Here is a 22,129-nt window from a genome sequence, read left to right on the forward strand (position 1 = left end):
TTTCCTTCCAAGTTGTTCGTGTTCTGATCCGCCCCAGCATCTACTAGTTGCCAAGCCGCTTCCAAGTTCCTTTCTACGACAGGCGGATGTGAAGGACTATAGCCGACGATAGGCTTGACCCAAACCTTGAGCCCTTTTCCTATGAGTTATTCCACAATCGTTATGTGGCCCTCTTGGGAGGCACGGTGCAGGGGCGTGGAAGGCGGAATAAGGTACTTATGGAAGAAATTATGTGAAGAGTTAAAATGTTCCAGGGAATTGACAGTGTGCAGCTTGAAAGCCTCATCACCTGAAGATCAGTACCTAGATAGCCACATTAGCTTCCAGAGACCTAAATTGGGAGCAGACTAGACTTACGAAAAGTTCTCCTTGTAAAACCAGACCTCGCGGGCACCGCTTCCGCCTTGCAAAATCCGTTTCTGGGCCTCAGCCGCAACCTCCCCTATGTCGAAGACCATTGATGCCGGACCACAGGTCACCATTCCTACGCTTCCTGGTTGCTCAACGGCTTGCCTAGAAACCGCAGGGACGTCTGGCCGTCCAGCATATGTCCGTAGACTGACCAGTCCTGACGGAGATTGCCACCCAGTCTCAGAAGACTTCCCAGAATTTTCCATCACCTCTTTGTCGCTACCATATGCTGGAGAGTCCGCGTTGGAAGGTGTGGGACTGGCTTCTTCCGAGGTTCCTGTCTCATGAAAATGGATGGAAATACTCGGTGACTTTTTGTCCTCGCCAAGCGGGTGTCGAGCCATGATATCGTCCAAAGCTCTGCAGTACCATTCACGGAACTCTACATCGCGTGTTGCAATGAAAACCTCCATCTCCGAGTTTGAGATTCCTCCAAGTTGGCGTTGCAAAAAGTGTTCGATGATTGGTAGAGAGAATCCTGCCCCAGCACCCCCGGCGACAACGAGAGTTCGATCGAAGCCAGTAAACCATCGGTCCGTGACCCCACCGTATGGTCCATCAAGAAGCACCGGGATAGATGCCTCGGGGGATTTCTGAGCAATCGCGGCCAATCTCGCCGTTATTCCACCCCTGGGTTGGATGTAGAAGACCATTTGGCTGCGCTGGCCACCTCGTGGGATTGAGCAAACGGTGAACGGGTGGGCAGTGAGTGCATGTATGCCACCGGTCAGAAACCTCAGATACACGTGCTGTCCCGGTGTCCATCGCGTGTTGGTTTCAATAACGACCTTGAGACAATGAGGTGTAACCAGCGAAATTCGAGCATGCTTCACACCATGCTCCATAAACGTTTTAAACTGTGAGTAGAAGAAGCAGAGGGAGTACAGAACAGCTGTAGCGATGAAGTAGTCCCATGATGTAAGACGGAAGTCGCAGTGGATGAAGAAGAATATGAAGAAGACGGCAGCGGCAAAGAGGTGAGTGGCTTTGAAAAGCTCGTAGTATCGATCTCTGTCAACGCAAGGAAGCTGTCAGTGATTGCCCATATTTAAAGGCTTAAAGGTTAGGAGTGAGGTGGCACGCCTTGCTAGAGCAACATACCGGATCCAGCGAATCGACATGAAGGTCAACCATGCTTGTGCAAGGATGGCGATGACACCTGTAACCCACACCCCTCCATCGTTCCACTGCTTGACTATGTCCCCTTTCCAGATGTGAAAGACAATGAAGGAAAATGTGTGTACCAGTGCTAGTACAAACATGGCCCAAGCCACCCAGTTATGCCAGATATTGAGTTTCTCGTGGGAAACACCGGTAAGGGCCGATATCGGATTCGCTTTAGCACCTAGAATACTAGACACATAGTCAGAGAGAGCGCCAAAAAATAGTACAATAGCTTGTAGACACTCACAAGAGAAATGGCATACATGCCAGGGCCATGTAACCAGCTCGGGTGGCGATCGGCGGGGAATTTCCGAAGCTGAGTTGTTTTGTGTTAGGCCAATAGTAGGGCTCTGGACCAAGCGTCATTGCTAAAGGATGGAGTCAGCTATCATTGTCATCGATGATTTGGGCAGGTCAGAGGGTAGTAATGACCAAAGAAGAACACTGCTCCTACGGCACCAAGCAGGTATGTTCCTAATGATTGTGTGTTCCAGAACCCAAAGCGCCAGCTTTTGTAGGATAACAAACGGCCTGATGACAGTATCCGTAGCCATATTGCGTTTCTCCTCCACGACGTTGGGGCGTAAGTCGATGCAAAGCTTGCAATGGCGACGAGCAATACTGCAGTGACGAAGAGAGCAACCGTAGGTAGTCCGTATCGATGATCAGCCTCATACCAAAACACCCAGTAGCCAGTCTTGAAGGCACATTGCTCTGGCGTCATGGAGCATGTTCCAGCGTCGCGACTCGAATGCAGCATGACCGGCTGGCTCAGCCATGGTAGAGACATGATGGCATCAAGATTCACAAGATCGACTTCTGAGTATGAAGTTTTGCCCAGAAATAAGGGTAGAAAAGAGTTACCATGAACACGGTGTTAGGCAAAACTTTGACGACCACCTTGTCTGTGGATAAACTGATGCTGATGTAGATTTCGACGGTTCTGGCAAATACGCCAATAAAACATTATTAATTGCTCATAGCGGATGTTATTGCCGTGATATTGGGCACTATCAAGGTATCAAACCGGTTGCTACGTACACTTGAGCGCGTTATTTCGGTTCATGAGGTCGGGAATCCTGCGCTGCAACTCCCCGGGTTTTGAGCACATTTGAGCTCTTTAACCCTCCGCACCCGACACATAAGCACTACCCATGCCACATTGCGGTTCTAATGTCACACTAGACAACCAACAGATACGACGACAACTTTGACCGGGGTTTGCAATTGGCCAAGCTCTATATTTTGACAAACTCCCACATGGAGAATGGAGTCAACTTGCGCGTTTCGGGACCCTCTTTTCCCACATTGTTTCCGACGACACGGACGTCAGATGCCGTAACACCCGGGATGAGGTGCGAAACTTGCTCATAGTAATGCTCGTGCCGACTTCCACCGCATCATCAACCTCGCGTGGATGAGAGAAGATGAGTTATTTCATAAATCATATGATGCCGCCGGCTGCAATCAGTTGTGGTTTCTAATCATTAAAGTCTAGCATTTCACAACAACCAATTACATTCAATTGGCTTTACGAATTCACGCCCAGACGAACCGACCGACTCTATCAACTGTGTACATTTTGCTTGACTCGAACCGAATTCGGCGCCACTCAAAAGCAACCATCGATCAGCGTCCCCAAGCCGACTAACATGGATATGACCATGGCCACCAGCACAGCCATGGCGATGGCAACATCGACCAGTGCAGGTTCCGGAGGCATGTCAAGCGGCAGCATGTCAATGTCAATGTCTGAAATGGCCATGACCTTTTTCGAAGCTTTCCAAACACCTCTGTACTCGGACGCGTGGACCCCGACAACCACCGGTCAATATGCCGGCACCTGCATCTTCCTCATCGTCCTAGGCTCGATTCTGCGCCTCCTACTAGCTCTGAAGCCAGTGCTCGAAGACCGTTTCTGGAGAAACTATCCCGCATACGAATCAGACAAGGAGGCCTTGACAGGCCATCATGCGGCGAGTGTTGAGCCTGGACACGCTGGCGCGGTGATTCGCAAAGATATTGTTGGACGGTGGAAGGGTTGGCGGGCTGGCGCCGCTGCCGCGAGGGCGACATACGAAGTCATTGTCGGCGGCATAGGATATCTTCTGTATGCAAATTCCCTTGATTCCGTGAAACGCCCAACCAACTAACAGATATCCTAGGATGCTCGCGGTTATGACGATGAATGTTGGTTATTTCCTCTCTGTGCTTAGTGGTGTTTGGCTCGGCACATTCCTCCTCGGCGGTCTCGCAGGCGGTAGTCCAACAATCCACTGCTAGGAAGAGAAGTGAATGGATATAACAGCGGTCGAATTTTGAATATTTGGAGGCTTCTTCTTGAGCGAAGTGTTTGATCAATAACAATAGGGGGCTATGAGTTATGCTCTGACAACGCTTCTTTGACTGTGTCGTCACACTAAACTCGCTTCTCTCTGATTCGGCCTCTGTCCTGCTTGAATACCATCAACCGGGCTGACCGTAGTTTCGTCAAGATTTAGCGAACCTCCCCGTTCGTGGTGACTTCCGTCAACTTGTGGCAGAAGCCAATTTGCCCCGGTATACACAGTGTCTTCCACACTCTCTACTGATTCAACGCCCATACGCCTTCCATGACTTCCAGTCAGAGCGCCGTAAAAGTACCTCCGACCAAGTTCCTCAACTTTCTTCCTCCTGTCCGATGAAGCCAGCTGGGAAAGACCTTCAAAGTCATCCAGCATTCTGCTTTCGTTGACATAGTACATCGCGCCGGCAATGCTCCGCGGGTCGACTGGCATTTTGGGCCATTTGATGAACAAGCTCGCCCCCACAGCCACCATCATGAGCCCCAAGATCGTCATACTGATGATCGAGCAGACGTTGTGCGAACTGAGTGTCTGAGTTAGGTTGTACGGCACATTGGCCAGTAGCATGGGAAGGAATTCGGCCATTATTGACATAACAGCTGCCAGCATCAGCACAATGTTCCCTTCGAGGATCGCTGCATAGATGCCGTAGAATCCGTTCGTGGGACGCGTGAGAAGGATAGATGATTTTGGTCGTTGAGAATGTCGGCCCATGTGGTAATACGGACTAACGATAGCAATGCCTGCGATTTGTGTTGGTCAACACCCCCAGGTTTTTTCCCGGTATTGATTGCGGGGTTACTTACTGATGAAAATTGATTCCCAGCAAAAGATGATACTAACGCCCAATGCAGCAAGCAAGAAGCGGACTCCGAATGTCTGGCTATCCATAAAGTCTTTGAAAGAGGTACGATGACCAAGTGTAACATGGTAGTACAGGATTATAATGAACAAGGCAAGCAGGAAAGACATGAAAAGAAGGCGCCACCAGTAGGTAAGTGCGATGAAAGGTGTATTTTTTCGGCATTTATTCGCAGTATCGCGCTCGTGTCTGATTTCCAACTCGTCGCCGGTGGATAAAGCTCGTGACTCCGCCGATTGTAGGCTGTCGGCTGATTCGTCATTGTAAATGAAGCCGTATTCGTCTCGACAGTGCCTATTTTCAAAGAACCCCAGCATATAGGTCTTTTCTCTCATCATCTTTTCGTTCATCTTGAAGTCGAGGTGTTGTGGCCGGATCTCTGCGTTTAGTGACAGTGACGAGATGCCCGCAATGCTCCAAGGGTTTGCGTGAAGGCCAGTCTTCCAGTTGCGGAGAAGGTAGAGGAGAACTAGCAGAAGAATGACAATAAAAATGAGTAAGGCGATCAAGACGTAGGCAGCCGTGGTCGAGACGCCAAGTTGTATACCACAGCCCTCAATGGCGGTGATCTTGCATTTACCATGAAGCTTCATACCAATCGCTTCGGTTGCCAAGGGTGCCAGGAGAGACGACGACCATACCATTAATGTCGTGATGAACGGCACTGGATGACCCTGCATGAGCACCTTGAACGGAGCTAAGAGTCCATTCCAGCCATCGAACTGGATTGTCATGCTATTTTTCCCTAGTGCGCCCCCTTCTTGGGATAAGGCATGAAAAGGTTGATACAGCTTCGCGTTGAGATCGATAATTCGCAGTGGGATTGCAATCATCACGGCCAGAATCACCGGGAAAAACTTGCCTAGGAAATAGTCACCATCGGTGAAGGCAAATTTTTCGATTTCCGTTATGACGGTATCCGGTGTACTCGTTGAAGATGGCCGAGAGACGGAAGTGATGATCGTCGTAGATGGGCCGATGGTAGAAACTCGTGTCCAGGGTATTGGAGTTGACGTGATGGTACCGAGCTTGCCCGATATTGAAGTGAGGAATGTTGTAGGGCTCGGAGTGGAGATTATGGTGCTAAGAGAGCCTCCGATGGTTGTGATGACCGTGAATATTAGAGGCAAGCTACCAGTAGGCGTTGTAACCAACTCGATTGTTGATGGAGTTCCTCCCAATACCGAAGAAAACTCTCTTGGAGCTGGTGTTCTTATTATCGTGGTCTCTTTACCCTCGATTATGGTTCTGATGGTCTCTGGAGCGTCGGCAGTTGTGAAGATACCGGTGCTGCCGCCGACCTGGGACACCAGTGTTAAGGATACAGGCTTGAAACCTGCCGCATTCGTGGACTGAACCAGTCTGACGGTGGGTGTTCCATCAATAGTAGTCTGAACAGCAACCAGAGCTACATTCAGAGATGGCGTCACTGTGATCACCATTTCCGTTTCTTGCCCCCCTTTTCTTGTTACTATCGTCTCAGCAGGCGGCGTATAGACGGCGGTGAATAAGCCGCCGCCGCTGGTTAAAAGTATCTGAGGTTTGCCTGTTTCCACGACTGTGACAATCTTCCCCTCGAATACGCTAGTGAATAGTTGTGTAACCGGGGTAGGCTGTTCGTTCTGCTGGCCTCTCGATGCTCCGGGAATAGTAACCACCCGCGTGATTTCGGTTGTCCCTACTGAAACGTACACCACGCCCGCCGCGGTTGACGTAGCTAGACTCGCAATGGTCGTTGGAACAGAAGTAACACCAACAGAGATATACGTGCTTAATCTCGCTGGCGAAGTGAACTGAGCTGTTGAAGTTACAGTAGACTCGACGATCTCACTGGAGATTTCGATGATGGTCGAGGCAGATGCCACCGCGGTCGAGGTCGTTACACGACCAACGGTCTTGGTTGTCGTCTGGTAATAGGTAGTTTTTTCGTCGCTGATGACATCTGTTCGAGTGGTTTGCTCAGGTATTGTCATGGTGGTGACGATGTTGCTTCCCGGTAATGTTCTTGTAAACGTCTTTGGAATGCTACTCGTGATGACTCGCGTGTAGGTGGTCTCTCCAGTGGATCCAGGAAAAGCTGTTGTGACTGCCGTCGTAAAAGTGGAGGAAGCACTGCTCTCAAAAGAAGTCGTGTACGTAAAGGTAGAGCCCGGTCGGGTAAATGTGGACGTGAACTCAGATTTGATGACTGACAGAACCAGGTCACCACCAGTAGACTCAAGTGATGATGAGCTAGACGAAAAAGGGTTGCTGCTGGTAGGAGCTTCAAGCTGATTCGAGAGGTTGGAAGAGGATAAATATTCATCTTCCGTACCGGCTACTGCCGTCTCGATAGCGCTTACTGTTTGCTGTGAATTCTCCGTGCTTCTGGTTGTTGATGGCTGAAGTTGAGAATAGTCGGGTTTAGCACTCTGGACATCCCCAGACCTAGTAGCATCTGGTGATGCTCTAGCTGCTGAATTCGAGTTGCCACTGGTTGGAGCAGTCGAAGAATCGTCGACTAGTACAGATGAAGGCAAATTTGAGGCAAAACTGCTTTTCAGTATACTTTCTGATGCCGAGGGAACCGTTGTGGTTTGTACTTCTTCTTCCTTTCTACTTGAAGACTGTACTCGCTTCGTCGATTCTCCTAAAATAATGCCAGAAGCTCCGTCAGGATAAGACTGCAAGGTAGGAGATGCCGAGGTTGAAGTCGCAGAATGTAATTGCGCAAGGTCAGAGGTTGTCCGGAGATCGACAGCACTAGATTGGATGATTGTTGACAACAGCCCATCAGATGCCGGAGTGGGATATGAAGACGGCAGATCATGTGCTGGAGTACTTTGAGCTGAGAGAATTCTATTGATGGAGCTGGAATCCTGCCTTGGATCCAAATACTGGCGAGGTTCGATGATTGCTGTACTGTCTGAGTTCGGCATTATGTTGCGAGCATAGATCACCAACCCCACAAAGATGGAGAGGATAAGAATCATGCATACGATGAAAGGCCAATGTAAAGCTTTGGGTCGATAGTCTGGCCGCCTTGGTATCGGAGGCAGGTGCTTTTTCTCATCCAGCTCATTGCGGTCCTCGTCAATATCTTCAGTAGCTTGCAGATTATACTGCGCTTGCGAATCAAATGTCGACTGTCTGGCTGGTGTGGGTTGATGCATCTTTGCCACGGGGCGTTATCGCGGCATAATCGCCGGAACCTGGCTGTTTCAATATTTTGATTTGCACGTTTTGATGAATGAACCAGCCGAGGAAGTCAAGCGATCTTCAACATTCAAAGTAGCTGGAGAAGACCTGGGAAGAAGGGAGGCAAAATCCACCGAGCTACGAGCACATCCAGAGACAATCAGTAATTTTCCTTTTCTCGGTTTCTGAGTCGTACACGCCAAGCAAAGCCACTTTTTTTGCTTGTGGTGGCTTTGAGACAACCAGACTACTGTAGTCTCTCAGCTCAATACGAATTTTGTTGTCCTTCTAGGGAGGTACTGCACCAGCCTCATTGAGAGCCAGGGAGGCCGCTTGACCGCTTGCATTCTACATTACACCCAGTTCATGGCGTAAGGCTTGAGCCAATAATTATGGGCGGTTGTTAATGAGGCGCCGGCTACTCTTAGCTGAAGTCCGGTGCTAGTCATAATCCGGACTGGGAGGTAGGTGTGGGCTGGGTCACGACATTCTTGGTTGGGACGGCTGACATGCCCTCAGGTCAAAGACCGTTGGCAATGCCAAAGCTGTCTTTTCCTGCTTGAAGCTATCTCGCTTCATGCTGGTAATGTCTAGAAGTTATTGTCAGCCGATGTATGTTTAATCCTGCAGCGGCTACGACCATATCGCTACCCGAGTGGAGCCGTAGGATTCATCGGAAGAGTGGTTGGGAGTGGCCGGGATGCAAGGGGTCCGGCATTCGAGAGCAGACTTCGGCACATCTGCAGATCAGACACGCCAACGAGCGGACGGTGGCTGCGCTGCGCTGCGTTGCACCGCCTTCAAATAGGGCTGAGTTCGGAGTTGTGCTGAAATGAGTTAGCAGCTCAAGTCTAGCTTGCATTTGTGAGTAGCAAAAGAGGTGGAGGCGGTGTTCAATATGCAAGGCAGTCATGTTTCAATACTTGCTTTTTCAGTGTCGTTGGACCGCATCTTTTATTCCTGTAACCTCCAGTCGCATACCCAGAGCAGACAAGAGACATCTTCAACGAATGGACAGGTAGACTAGGGAGAGGATAGTGGCGGTGGATAGTGAGAATCAAGACTGCTAATGGACCGACCCTCATTTCCGTAACGTGTGGGCCAGGTATCTCGTTCTCGTGCAGTGATATTCATGAAAGAGGAACAGAATCAGCAATACGACAATGAGACTTCTTTAATTACATGGTGGGAAAGCTGCTCATTCTGATCGGTCAATGCAAAGGGGAAGTATGTTGTCAAAGAAATTTCGGATCGAAGAAGTGGATTCACGAGTGTAATCTCCTGCCGTCACTGATTCTGAGCGAAGAACTGGAAAACAGCATTATGTAACCCGGTGTACAATAGCATACGGGGTTTGTTCGCTGGGGTTGGACATTCATATGCCTTCCCTATTTAAAAACCCGTCTCATTGGCTCATATTACGAAGAGACAGAGTAGAAAATGAAGACATAGTCAGGCATTTGTACGATCGTTTGTGGCTACTAAAAGTAGACGTATCCCATTTTTCCTACATTTTGACTTTCATGTTCAATGCACTGGGAAGAGGCGGCTATTTGCGGATCTGGTACTAGGTACACAAACCTCTACAACTCTTCGCCAAGCCAGTTCGCATCGTTTTCCTCCTCGTTGACATATTCGGCCAATCTCTCCTTCAAGTCCTCGACCTCAATCTCGCCATCGACGTAGTCAACCTTGTGCTTGTGGGGAGGGATGGGGACACGACCGGGAACATGGATGACACCGTTCTTGGCGATGCCATCAGCGACAACAATGGGGATATAGCCATTGAGCTTGATTTTAGTCCAGCCGCCCCAAGTGGCGACATCGACGGCGATGTTCTTGCCCAGCAGAGTGGGGAGGTCAACGTGGTAGTGCCCCATAGTGTCGACATCATTCTTCTCATCAGGGCGGTACAGCGCATCACTGTACAGAGTCGCGTTGCCCACGATCTGGTACTTGAGCAGGGCCTTCAGGTACTTCAGGCCAATGTTGGTGTTGAACAAGAAGGCATTGGCCTTGGGTCCGAGGCGGGCGAAGGCGTTGTTGGAGGGAGCGAAGACGGTGGTGCCGGTAGATTTGACGCCGTGGATGTACTTGACAAAGTTGGTCTTCTCGTACGCCAGCAACAGCGTGGAGAACTGGCTGGGGAGAAGAGTAAGTTCACGGCCGACCAGGGGCGGCGGGATGATCAGGCTGTTCACGGCGTGGATAATTCCGTTCTTGGCATGCTGTTCATGACGAGTCAGTCTTGAAGCATCAATGATGACCGGGGGGGTTGAATTTGCTTACAATGTTGACTGCAACGACCCGGGCGTAGAAGTTGACGCGCACGCCTCCGAGGCCGACACTGGTGCGAAGACGCTGGGGCTTGTCGCCGAGCCACTTCTCGTTGAGCAACGTGGGGAGCGTGTGGGTGCGGAGGACCCTCTTCGCATCGTAGTCGCCGATTCCAACGTGGTACTTGAGAATGGCCTCAATCACTTCCTTGCTCGGCTTCTTGTGCTTGGGGAGGTGCTCGAAGGCGCGGTTCGTTGGTACGAAGAGTGTATGGTTCGCCTCGGTGCTCTTCAAGATGTTGACAATATCCTCGTAATCGTTGACAAGCTTGGCGAACTCTGTGGTGTGCTCACTCTTTGAAATAAGCTCGTAGATGCTCTTGTCGGATATCTTGGGCTCGTTGAAAATCTCCTCCTCGAAAAGGTGATCAAATTTGTTCTCGACGGTGTCCTCGAAAGAATGGAGTGCATCCTCAATGCGTGCAGACAGGGAATCGATGCCATCCTCGACGGTATTCACAATGGAATCCTTGGACGGCACGCGGTCCCACCAGGAAGCTCGATCGGCGTGGTCCTCATTCTTAATGGCCGCTTGCTCGAAAATCTTGGGGTCAGGGAGAATAAACGCGTTGGCAACGGCCACGCATGACAGGGCTGCAACAGCTTTCATTTTGATTTGATTTCCCAGATAAGATGATTACCTTGGATCTGGAAAAAGGTTGATAAGAAACAGGTGATTGTAAGGAAAGGCACACAGCTGGGGGGACGCAGATAAGGACCTTTTTGTTCGACAGTGCGGCGGCACCTTGGGGCAAACACCACACACTTGCGTTACGCGGAACGGCTGCAGGCAGAGACACTAAACATTAGGGGCGACGCCAACAGCTGAAGGTCCAATTGTAAGCTGACGTCAACGGGATCGGACAGCAGCAGTGAGGTGAAACTCTCCCTCGCCCCTCCCATCCAATGGAACTCTCGTCCCCGGACGAGCCGGAGGAACGACCAGATGGCGAGCGAGAGCGAGGTGGGAGCCCGTTCGATACGAGGACAAATAACAGCTCAAGCTTATGCCGCGGTCTAACGTCTCGGGCGCCAGGAGCCTGTCTTCTAGAACTTCAACTCATCATCGAGTTGTCGCATGATGGATGAGGTGATTGTGGTGTGCGAGCTCGCAAGCCATGCAAGTTATGCAAAGCTAGGACGAGCTAAGCTATGTGTGTGCCCGAGCTTGAGCTATGAAAGGTACCAAAAAGCCACCGCCATCAGCTACAAATCCAATGCGTCATTCATCCAACGTATGAAACCGCTTTCGTCCACGGCCAACGGGCTCTCGGGGTTTTCGGGTCTCCATCCATCGGCCTGATTTCTCCCCGCCTCCGATCATGCACGGCCCCACCCCCCCCGTAATTCCGCCATTTCCAGGCTATTGCTTCCCGAATCACTGCCGGCCGGAAAATAAGTAGGCACGCTTTTTCTGCCGGATCCCGATGGTATACTGGCTGAGTTGTCGCTGAGACGTGCCAATTTTTTAGACTTTGAACTCCCCGAGGCATTAACATTTTGAGTGCCAACCCGCAGGAGTTAAGGAATGCCGATCCCATTGACTTCTTGGCTGCATTTCCCCGCAAACAAGAAACAGCAGTTCGTGTTTGAAAAGTCGATGCGAGTTTAGGAGCTTCGGTGCCAAGCTGACACCAAAAGGGTAAAGCCCAGCCGCTCCCTCACCTTTACATGGAACGTTCGTCGGGACTACAGACGAGCACAAGGGTTATGTGGGAGAGCCAATCTTATCTGATCTTTGTTTGACTTTTGCAATATGCTGCAGCTCGAGGATCACTTGCCTCGAAAGCATCCTTTCTCAATTCCGGTTCCGACTTCGCTCATGGACTACGTAAGTCCGAGGACAGTCCAATTGACAGGAGGAAGCCGCGCGCGAATCACAGGAGACGGTTCCGGTTATTCTGTCAAGACAAAGCCAGGGCCGGAGGTGCATGTGGACGTCTTCTCAGGTCTGATGCATGGGGCCGGTGTGGTGTTACTGCACGTGGTATTACGTCTTGTAAGGTGCATATTTTGGTCTACAAAGAAAAGCTACCCAGACTTGGGGAATAATTTCCAAAACAACTGGCACACTTGCCAGCGCCTGGAACAAATAGCATGTGGTGTGCGCGTCTCAATACCAGCTTGAGTACTCCCATAGCAAAAGCATCCAGACAATCACCTCTTCAAACTAAGAGGATTTCCTGATGTAAACTTTTCAAGCTTGGAGTACTTCTTCTTGATAACGTTCTGAATGTGCTGATCAACACGAGGGAACACGTCCTCGTGGGCGGTAGGGCTCATCCAGGCGTCCAAGTGGCCACGGTTCTGGAACACCTGTCTCTCGTAGCAGACGCCGCCGTTTGCCTCGGTGAGAGTGGTGAAGGACGTGTCGGTGTTCTCGGGCGCGTAGACCTCGTTCTCGGATCCGGAGAAGAAGAAGATGGGCAGGCCCTTGAGACGGGCAATGTTCTGGGGTGTGACGAGGTTCTCGTTCTGCGAGTCGGTCACGAATTCATGGGTACCTTGGTACATAAGGTGGTTCAGGTTGGCCATTGAGACTCCGCCGACAAAGTTCTCTAATTGAGAATGAGTGGCCTCGTTGAGGCCCTTGTGAGACCAGAGTCTGGAAAAGGTTAGCGGTTGACAAGTATGAAAAGGATGGAGTAAACTCACCGGCCAAAGACAAGAGAACTGCGATGGCAGACTACGGAGTTGCAGATCTCGTTACGGTGACCAACGGGGTAGAAGCGCAACAGCTGGTTGATGCCCTGCTGAATGTAACCATCCCGAGGTGTGCTGGTGCAGTCAAACCACTTGCCCTGGACGAGGTTGTAGATGTTGGCCATGGAGATGGGCAGGCTAGCCTTCAGGTGGTTGACCTTGGGGAACTTGGGGTTCATAAAGACCTGGGACGCCGTGACGCCGCTGATCCATTGACGAGGAATGCTTCCGTCAAGCAGACCTGAAGCAAGGGCGACGGACCCAGCACAGTGTGCTACGACGTAGGTCGGTATCAAGGGGCCGCTGCCATCCGCGCTGTCAATGATGGTGTGCCTCTCGCGAATCGTCTTCAGAGCCGCCTGGATATCACGTCGGGCGTCGTATGTGGTCCAGTTTTGTTGAGCAACGATGGTCTTGCCGACGCGGTGGACAATGGAGTATACCCGGTATCCCTTGGCTCGGAAGTAGTTCACTGCGTTCTTCTCAATGGTGGGCAATGCGAAGATTTGTTGGTCAACGGCAGCGCCGGGGATGAACAACAGGATCGGGGCTTTGCTGGGATCGCCGTTCACATTCTGTGGCTCCCACGTGTAGAGTTTGGTTTTGACGCGGTCGTTGGCCTCGACCGTGATCTCGTTGGACCAGGGCGTGGGGTTCTGGTAACTGTTGAAGGGAAGGCTAGGCCAGATCTGGGGGATGAAGGGAGTGAGGAAGGCACCGGCCGCCTTGGCGGTGAAGTACCCGAGGAAGTTGGCGGTTGAAGAGACCTTGGCGTACAGGCTGGATCCAGTTGCCTCCATAGTTGTGCACTCTTGGAGGAAAGCAGTCGGGCGGATGTGAATGACGCCCTTACCGCGAACCTTGTTATGGATTGGTTGATCCTGGGCGTCAACTTCGGTGATGGTGCAGTAGAGAGTGGTCGTAGCCTTCCAGAGGTTGAGAGGGTTGAAGACAACGTCCGAGTTGACAACCTTGTAGCCGTTGAAGTGTAGCTTCCCACCATCTTTTTGGGAGATGAGGAAGTTGTATGTCAGGTTGGTAGTATCAGGTGATCTCGGGTCATCGTTGAACAGGTTGAACTTGCCGCCCTGGACCATGGAGGTGCCGCCCAAAGCTGGGCAGGTAAAGGTACCGGTAAGGTTGGCCTCGTGTTCTTTGTCGTGTACGACTAATTTTGTGAGCGTGTGAGAGCTTTGGGGTAGATGAGTAAACACTTACGGTTATGGGTGTTCCATGACCTGGCGCTGAGGAAGAAGCGGGCATATTCGCCACGGCTCTTGGCAGTCAAGGTAGCTCTCTGGAAGTCTAGTGTCTTGGAATCTTCACCAAAGTGGATCCAGCCGTCCATCGTCTCGGTGAAAGCAATGCCCGGAGTCATGTCATCTCTGGCAGTGTTGATGATCTCTTGCACTCTCGCCACAGGCGGGTGCTCGCCATGGAAGGGGTCGTGTGCTGGCTTGCCAAACAGATTGAGAGAGCCTGAGTGCAGTTAGCACAAGATCAATAGCACCTCTTGAGGAAGAGGGACAGTGATCCTTACCGTTCTTAGTATTGAGATCAACCTTGATCTTGAAGTCCTTGGCAATATGTTCCACGGATCTCTCTGCAAGGGCGGTAATTGTCGCGAACGGATTCACGCCAAGAGCAGCGGGGACAATGGTTCCATCGCAAACAATCAGGCCCTTGTGTACCTCAGTGCCAGAGCCAACAAACAGTTGGCCCTTGTGGTTCACACCACCGCTGGCACCAGTTCCATCGTTGCTGATACGAGCGCCACCACTGAGGAGGTTTTAGCAAGTGCTCTGGCTGCGCACGAACCGGGCTTCACTTACATGGCATGGACAGTGATCTCCTTCTCGCCAAATGCAGCGTAGAATGGGCTGTCGACGTAGATACCGCCGATGAGATTGGTCAGCTTGGCCAAGTAGCCTGCCAGCTTCTTGGCTCTGTGCGATTTGCCAACGCCAGAGAAGTTGATGAGGGGCCTGTCCTTATCCAACTGCATGGTGGCTTGACTACCTGAAGTGATCCAGTCAGAGTTGCTACTGCAAAACACAGTCCGAAAGACTTACTGTCGTGGGACATGATCAGGTAGCACTGCGTCTTCTCGGTGCTGCCCTCGGGATAGTAGGGGCCGAAGACGCGGCTACCAAGAGCAGAGGTTACGTGACCGACTGCGCCTTTTATGGAAATATTCTGCGGGAACACTCGGCCCGGCAGGTAAGTGAGCATCGCCTGGTAGAAAGGCGCGAGGGTGGCGGGAATGGCGCCCTCCTCCACGACGAAGCCATCGAGAGGATTATCTAAACCTTTCCGGCAGTCGATGATACCTGTGATGCACGGTCCGACAGGACGGTTTGGTGGGGGATCCTCACGCCCCATGCCGTTGACATACTCGCTGGTGTTGTAACTGTGGTGGTCTAGTCAGCAAGCAGCCTGGATGGTTGAAGGAAGAATTTGCAACTTGCCCAAATGCGAGAATATCACCGTTGCCACTCATTCCGTGTCCAACATCCTGGCTCATGTCCAGGCCAAATTGTTGGCTGCGAAGCAGGATCTCGGTGGTTCCGATGCTGCCAGCCCCGAAGAAAACCAACTCCTTGGCGTGAACCCACATAAGATCCTCGTAGAAGAGATCCTTAAAGTTGGCACGCTTTCCACCGTGCCATGCGAAGTGCACAATGTAGCCTTCACGGTCTTTGGCCTTGGTGACGTACCGAACCTCACATTGGCAGAACATCTCGGTACCCCAGTTCCAGGCGTCACTGAGATAGTTTACCAGCGTGGTGGACTTACTGCCATCGTTGAGGCCGGTGGTGTCTTGACCACTGAGCGTAGAGGCGCGCATGTAGACACCAGTGCTGTTCTCGCCATCTTCGAAGCGGGTAGTCTGAGGTACGCGGTCAAACTTGTCTCCCCAGCCCATGAGCTTGGCCTGCTTCTCGAGCGTCTCCAGCTTGTGCAGCTTGGGGAAGTCCTTGGGGTACTTCTTAGGCTCCAGGACCTTGGCAGCGCGCTCGTAATCTGGAACAAAAGAGGTTAGATCATTCGTTAAGTAAATGCATATACGAACTAAAACTTACAGCGTGTCAATTCGCCTGGACCTATCTCTTTGGGCCAAATAGGCAGGTTGAGAACTCCTTCATCTGCTTCGAGGAAGACATTGGCATTAAGCAGACTGGTGCCTCCCAATCCGTTGCCAACGAAGGCATTCTGACCATCACCAACGATGAGGTGGTAGAGACCAGTCGGATCACGGCCGGCGCCCAAGTTCCCAAGGGCACCGAGAAGACCGTCCGTCGCAGCGTTGGTGGTGTGAAGTTCTTTCAACGTCGGGATGATATCAGAGGGGAATTCGCCGGGCCACTTCTCCTTGCCGCGCTCGAGCAAGCAAACCTGCTTGTTGCCTCGTGCCATGCGGCTGGCGGCGACGGCACCACCATATCCGGAACCGATGACAACAACGTCATAGGACGGGCGGATCAGCTCAACTGGACGGGAGATGCGGGGATAAGCGCCGGTAACAGGGTCGAATGTGTTATCGGCTTGGCGGTTTCCCTCGCGGGGCTCTGTAGCCGGATAGGGGGTGTCGAAGGAATCTCTGTAGTTATGTTCGCTGCGACCGTTTGACTCGCCGTTATGGCCGTTGGTCTGTTCGCCGTCGAGACCGTTGGGCTCCACGGTGCCGGCCATTGTGAGTTTATTAATAACAGCAGCCTCGTGGTTGAAGAGGACAAAAACTTCCCAAATATCTCTCTTCTAGATAACAGAAGAAACAGTCGCAGTACCGAGACTGGATGTTATTGATCACCTGGCGGATGACGGACTCTTCTTATAAGGCTAAGTTCCGGCCAGGATTTTCGGCCCGCAGCGTTTTCCCCAGACAGCCAAGAATAGTCAACATTCCCATCGATGAAGCTGTGTACAGCTGCTCCTCACACTACTAGGCAATGTCTTCTCACCTTTTCACATGCTTTTCTGACAGTCACAACGTTGACTCCCCTCTATCTTCTTTTGATACCACCGGATGCGGATGGTCTCACCCAGCTGTGACGGGAGAATGTTCGCAATCGTCCGAGAGACACTCCGCGCTTGTCGTTGACGAGGAAACTGGCCTTGTGTCCGTATGTAGTTGGAGTAGGTATCGTTTTCGAGGGCACAAACAAATGAACGAGGTCTCTGAATGTGGCTTGCTTGGATATGCTCTTGCAAGACACTCATCAGAGTTGGTATGTGTCTCTTTAAACCCAACCGAGCCAAAAAACAACATCTCCCAGACACAAAGTTAAGAAAACCGATACCATAACAGTTGTGAATTTCGAGTTCAGAGGGCTGGAAACTTCAAATTTGATGGGGAGTGATTATTCATCTTTTGCCCCGAAAGCCAAAGTCGATTTTTAGACTGGTGATAAGTTGCTCACTGGCCTTACGAATGAGTCTCTGTCAAAGTTGAAGCCCCTCCCAATTGGTACTGGGACTATTTACACACTAGATGAATACCACCAGACGCAGGGCAATCTCCACCATGGGGGGTTTGGCCGTGATAGGGAATGCCGCAGAAGATCGAATTGCTGAGGATTTTGAGTTTTTGTCCTATGCTGCCAAGCTGCTTCCGAATGTGATGGGATTGTGATGAACCAGATCTGATGATTGGAGGGTTTCCCGCCGGGAGTCTCCCTGGGCGCCCAGGTGGCTCAACGGGCAGGTTCGACGGCACGCTTCTAATTACCGGCGAGGGTCCGCGCGGAGGACTTGTGCTTGGTGGTCCGCCCAATTGGGCATCGGGTTCTTATCACAAAAATATGGGCAGGGCATTAGAACGCATGCAGGCAGACGGGAAGTCTAGCGGCCCGCAACCGGTGCAAAAGCGGAATCGGGGGAGCTATCCTTCGAAAAGCGTGCGTAAAGCGTGCGTAAACGGGCGGGGTAGCACGCTGGTGGCAGCTGCGCCCGAGCTTCGCAGCTCTGAATATGTCTCAGACATTTCATATGGGATCATCAGACTAGCTTTCAGCTCGTTAACGTTAGCTTCGCAGGTGTCTCGAGGGGTCGAATCAAGGGATGCTAAACATGCCAGATATCAGCCCTGATGCTCTCTATGGTGCGCCGTGTTCAAGGCTGAACGAGATAATCTCTCAGTGGCCACAGCTCAAGCTGTCGGGAATCGTGGCCGGCAGATATGTGGTGGAAACTCTGTTCTCAGCTGCTGTACGCCTGAAATATGGCACGATTTCAGGAGCTCCAGGAGAGAAAAAGCCTCAAAATTATCATCAGTTTTCCGACGTGAAGGGTATTCATTTTGCGTACATAGCACGTGGAAACAGTATTTCTTTCAGCATGTGATAATGAGACATTAAGGTTCGCCTGAAATTCCTCCCCATTGGCTCTCCCATTTGGTATTCTAGGGCACCAAAAACGGGCCAACAGTCCCAAAAGGTGGAGGCTCACCAGGCTTCAAATCAGTCTTCGAGAGGATTAAAAGCAGTATCTCATCCGGCTGTCCGAGAGCCGCCTGAGATTGCTTCGCACCATCACCACCATCCATTATTTCCGCCGACGCTGTTCGCTGCATATACTTTACAAGATGGCGGCAGTCGAAGTAACGTACTCCCTCCCAAAGGACGTCAACGAGAAGCAGCTCCAGGTCCGGTCCGGCACGGATATCCGTCTCCGGAAAGAGAGCCGCGGAGCAGACGTGACGTGGAACGGCACCGATCCCTTTCTCAAACAGCCGTACTACTACACGGGAGCACCATGGACGCTTCTCGCCAGTGACTTGCTCCTGTTTCTCAAGAACATTGCTTTTCTTCCGTGTATTGTTCTGCCGCTTTGGTCGCAGCCCCCGGCTCGCTCCTTCAATCTCGGAGTCGACAACCGATTCAAAGAGCAGCCTCGATTTCTTTTGAGCAAGCTTCACCGACGATTTGAAGCATGGGCTCAGCGCTACTTCCACTCCGGGCCCATGGACGAGCTGTACCCTTCTTGGAGCAACATTCGTGACATTAGTTTCCACACGGTCCTTATTATCACCCAATCAGCCTTCTTGCTCTCCTTGCCTTTCCTCTCCTTCTTCTCTTTCAACATCTTTGTTGCCTATGTAGGCCTTTTTGTCGGCATCAACTATTTGGCGTGCATTGGGCTCAATGGCTGGATGCCCGAAGGATTCATCTGGTCTGCCGACACAGCTGCTGCGAGGCAGTGGGACATTGACCACCCTGAGGAGGAGTGGATATTCCTCAATGGCGTTGCCGTCGGGTAAGACCATCTGGCCTAAGAAAGTCTTCCGCAGACTGACTGAACATTTGTAGCAAGAACTGGCTTCAGAGCAACATTGACCGAATCTCCGTCACGTTCCATCGACGGGTCAAGGGTGTTCACAACAAGACGTTCGTGAGATATTTCCTGTGACATTAAGAATCATACTGACATCGCTGGACAGTGCCGGAATCATCTTTGATGTCATCCAATGCCTTCTCGAGCGCTGTCTCTACTTTGGCACCACCGATACCAGAGTCTGCTTTTCGCACATCTCTACTGCTCTTCTCAACCAAGACAAGAAGAAGGTTATTCTCCTTCTCCACTCTCAGGGTGGACTGGAGGGTAGCATCATCTTGGACTGGCTCATCAACCAGCATCCCCGCGAAGTTTTGCAAAAGCTCGAGATCTACACCTTTGGAAACGCCGCAAACCACTTCAACAACCCCCGCACCAAGAGGGAACACGGCATTCCCAGACCCAAGGGCCGTGCCATTCGCCACATTGAGCATTACGCCAACTCGAAAGACTTTGTTTCTCGATGGGGTGTCCTCCACTTCAAGAAGCAGACCGCCAAGAGGGACGGGCGCTTCCTCGGTCTCGGTGAGATTTCGGGTCTCCTTTCCAAAAAGACGGAAGTCATCAAGGGCGTTGCCAAGACGGAACCGAAACAGGCGAACCACCTCAGCGCGGACTGGAACGAGTTCGAGGGAGCGCTTATTGAACGCCCCGGCTCTGGCCATCAGTTCAATCAGCACTACCTTGACAACATTTTCCCACTTGACAATAATCTCAGCAAGGTCCAAACAAACGGGGATGGCTCTCCTCTCCCGGGAACCTTCATGGCGTCTCACACAAAAGTTCGCAACGACCCTTGGAAGATTGATGAGCAGCGGAATCTCACGAATGGGGTTGACGGTACCGCCCATCATCAACTTAACGGACTCAGCGAAGGGCCCAAGGTGTATGAGGTCAGCCGACTCTGGAAGTTTGTCAATGGCCGACGGCCTGACGACTACGCTTGAAAAGATCATCAGCCATATCGTGGGACAATTTGCGGGATAGTTTTAGTCTTGCTACGTGGGCTTCAAATTGCAAGAATCATTTGCTATTACTTCAAACATTTGTAGGGAATGGCTTTACCGAACCCTCAAAGATATCGCAGTTGCATGTACATGCCCTTGCTCAGCCGCAGAGTAGCCTCTCATTCAATACAGCTACCCCTGATGTAGAGATTGTGGACGTTTGAAATGAACTGCGCGATTAAGATAGTAAAGAGCCGTCAAGCAACCAGTCACTTGGGATTCGATCGTGCGCCGATTGCCTCGGGTAACAGGCATCCTTTAATACACCTTGCTTGATGTTTTCGATACGAATATCTACTTGTTTTTCACGTTATCATTCTCGAACACTTTAATTCCTTGTTCATCACGAAGGTCGACGGATGCTTTGTGCTTAATTTACACTCCCTAGCGACCCTAGAGTCTGCTACCGGTTCCGATCCATTCCTAAACTCTCCGGCGTTTGTGATCTTCCGCATCATCGACGTCTGATCCAGCAACCCGCTTGTTGCTGCTCCCCTGGCCACCCCCCGCCTGCTCTTCCTCCGAACCGGACCCGGATCCCTTGCTCCTCCCCTCATTACTAGCGGACTCGTAATCCTCAGAGTCGCTGGACACAGAAACATTTCTAGAAGACTCCTCGTCTTGTGGGGGCTCACTGCTTTGCTGCTGCTGCTGCTGCTGCTGCTGCTCCCGTTGCCGAGCTTCCTCTTCGTCGTGCATGGACACCGCTACCATGGCAATGGCCGAGAGCTCCCCTTCTGACCCACTCCCACTGTCACTTGTCTGCACTGGAAGTCGATCTCTCAGTCTCGCCTGAGCTTCCGCCTCCTCCCTCTGTGAGACTGTCAATTACTTTCCATCACAAAGTCCTCAAACGAAAAGAGCACAGTAAGGAAATCACAACGACTCCCAACTCGGATTTTGTTTTCCAAGGCGTATTTAAGATCGGTCAGGGGACCAGAGCAACTCACAATCCTGAAGACTTCTCTCCTCACGGCATCGGATTCGCCCTGAGATTTACGCCGCTGCTCTGGAGATTGAGCAGGAGGCTCAATTTCCAACGGGGAAGAGCTCAAATTCCAATTCGAAGAACCACGACGATCGGCCATTGTGCTGGTAACTTGCTGCTTCGTAGTAGCAGAGTAGTGCGGCTTCGGCAGGTCGATTTCGCAGTCCCTAGGTACTGTGCCTGTGTTCGAGACTATCGCAGTACCAAGCCACTATTCGCAAAACCCTTTTTTATAGCTCTCTTCTGCACCTCATAATTAAGACTGCTCATTGCACTAATTACTCGAACTCGGACGCCCAGCCACGTATGAACAGTGCAGTCTCTTCTTCACACCTTCACGATCTCACCAACAGTCCAAGCGCTCGGCACACCGGCACGCGAGCAAGAGCATCTGAACAGTTCACCTTTTTGATCATTTCCTACATCCTCCCAGATTGATTCATTTTCCTCGTCGTTTAGTTGAAATGAACGCGCTAGCGGTCCCAGTGTGGCGGGCGGTGACAGAATATGACTCTGGAAGAACAAACGAAGGAAAGGAATATTCAAAAAGAGGCACGTATTGTTCGTCTCAATGGCGTATTGCGACACCGCCAAGGTGTCCTGTGACACCTCAGCAATGGCACAACTGGCTATATCTTTGGAACTCAGTCGCCACAGAGAAGCATTGTGTTGCACGTGACGACTCACAGTAAGTAAGTCCCTAGATAGTTCTTTGAACGAGGGATAGTTTCAATATCGTTGTTCAGCAGAGCTAGATAGCTTTTGCCTCGGACCATGCTGATGATGCCAGTTGAGGTCATGAT

The 22,129-nt window shown here is 51.3% G+C and overlaps 7 protein-coding genes across 7 annotated transcripts; 2 read left to right on the forward strand and 5 right to left on the reverse strand.

Moving 5' to 3' along the window:
• Positions 1-353: 353 nt before the first annotated feature.
• On the reverse strand, positions 354-2,365 carry CORC01_01767 (uncharacterized protein; the record flags this gene model as incomplete). The annotated part of the gene is made up of 4 exons (XM_022613421.1): positions 354-1,422; positions 1,513-1,764; positions 1,823-1,943; positions 2,008-2,365. 4 exons carry the CDS (start codon positions 2,363-2,365, stop codon positions 354-356), a joined length of 1,800 nt encoding a protein of 599 aa, XP_022480147.1.
• Positions 2,366-3,227: 862 nt separating this feature from the next.
• Positions 3,228-3,858, forward strand: CORC01_01768 (ctr copper transporter; the record flags this gene model as incomplete). Its single annotated transcript, XM_022613422.1, has 2 exons — positions 3,228-3,685; positions 3,741-3,858. 2 exons carry the CDS (start codon positions 3,228-3,230, stop codon positions 3,856-3,858), a joined length of 576 nt encoding a protein of 191 aa, XP_022480148.1.
• Positions 3,859-3,989: 131 nt separating this feature from the next.
• On the reverse strand, positions 3,990-7,934 carry CORC01_01769 (uncharacterized protein; the record flags this gene model as incomplete). Its single annotated transcript, XM_022613423.1, has 2 exons — positions 3,990-4,663; positions 4,727-7,934. 2 exons carry the CDS (start codon positions 7,932-7,934, stop codon positions 3,990-3,992), a joined length of 3,882 nt encoding a protein of 1,293 aa, XP_022480149.1.
• Positions 7,935-9,542: 1,608 nt separating this feature from the next.
• CORC01_01770 (fasciclin domain-containing protein) lies at positions 9,543-10,905 on the reverse strand (the record flags this gene model as incomplete). The annotated part of the gene is made up of 2 exons (XM_022613424.1): positions 9,543-10,187; positions 10,249-10,905. 2 exons carry the CDS (start codon positions 10,903-10,905, stop codon positions 9,543-9,545), a joined length of 1,302 nt encoding a protein of 433 aa, XP_022480150.1.
• A 1,547-nt stretch (positions 10,906-12,452) lies between these two features.
• Positions 12,453-16,691, reverse strand: CORC01_01771 (glucose-methanol-choline oxidoreductase; the record flags this gene model as incomplete). Its single annotated transcript, XM_022613425.1, has 9 exons — positions 12,453-12,900; positions 12,951-14,166; positions 14,217-14,477; positions 14,539-14,777; positions 14,831-15,017; positions 15,071-15,328; positions 15,394-15,408; positions 15,486-16,022; positions 16,082-16,691. 9 exons carry the CDS (start codon positions 16,689-16,691, stop codon positions 12,453-12,455), a joined length of 3,771 nt encoding a protein of 1,256 aa, XP_022480151.1.
• Positions 16,692-18,582: 1,891 nt separating this feature from the next.
• On the forward strand, positions 18,583-20,278 carry CORC01_01772 (uncharacterized protein; the record flags this gene model as incomplete). Its single annotated transcript, XM_022613426.1, has 3 exons — positions 18,583-19,253; positions 19,307-19,384; positions 19,438-20,278. The coding sequence occupies 3 exons, from the start codon at positions 18,583-18,585 to the stop codon at positions 20,276-20,278; spliced, it is 1,590 nt and encodes a 529-aa protein (XP_022480152.1).
• A 483-nt stretch (positions 20,279-20,761) lies between these two features.
• CORC01_01773 (uncharacterized protein) lies at positions 20,762-21,426 on the reverse strand (the record flags this gene model as incomplete). Its single annotated transcript, XM_022613427.1, has 2 exons — positions 20,762-21,151; positions 21,289-21,426. 2 exons carry the CDS (start codon positions 21,424-21,426, stop codon positions 20,762-20,764), a joined length of 528 nt encoding a protein of 175 aa, XP_022480153.1.
• Between the last annotated feature and the right edge of the window lie 703 nt (positions 21,427-22,129).

Source organism: Colletotrichum orchidophilum, assembly GCF_001831195.1.
Source record: "Colletotrichum orchidophilum strain IMI 309357 chromosome Unknown Scaffold_9.1, whole genome shotgun sequence".
In the NCBI taxonomy this organism is placed as follows: Eukaryota; Fungi; Ascomycota; class Sordariomycetes; order Glomerellales; family Glomerellaceae; genus Colletotrichum; species Colletotrichum orchidophilum.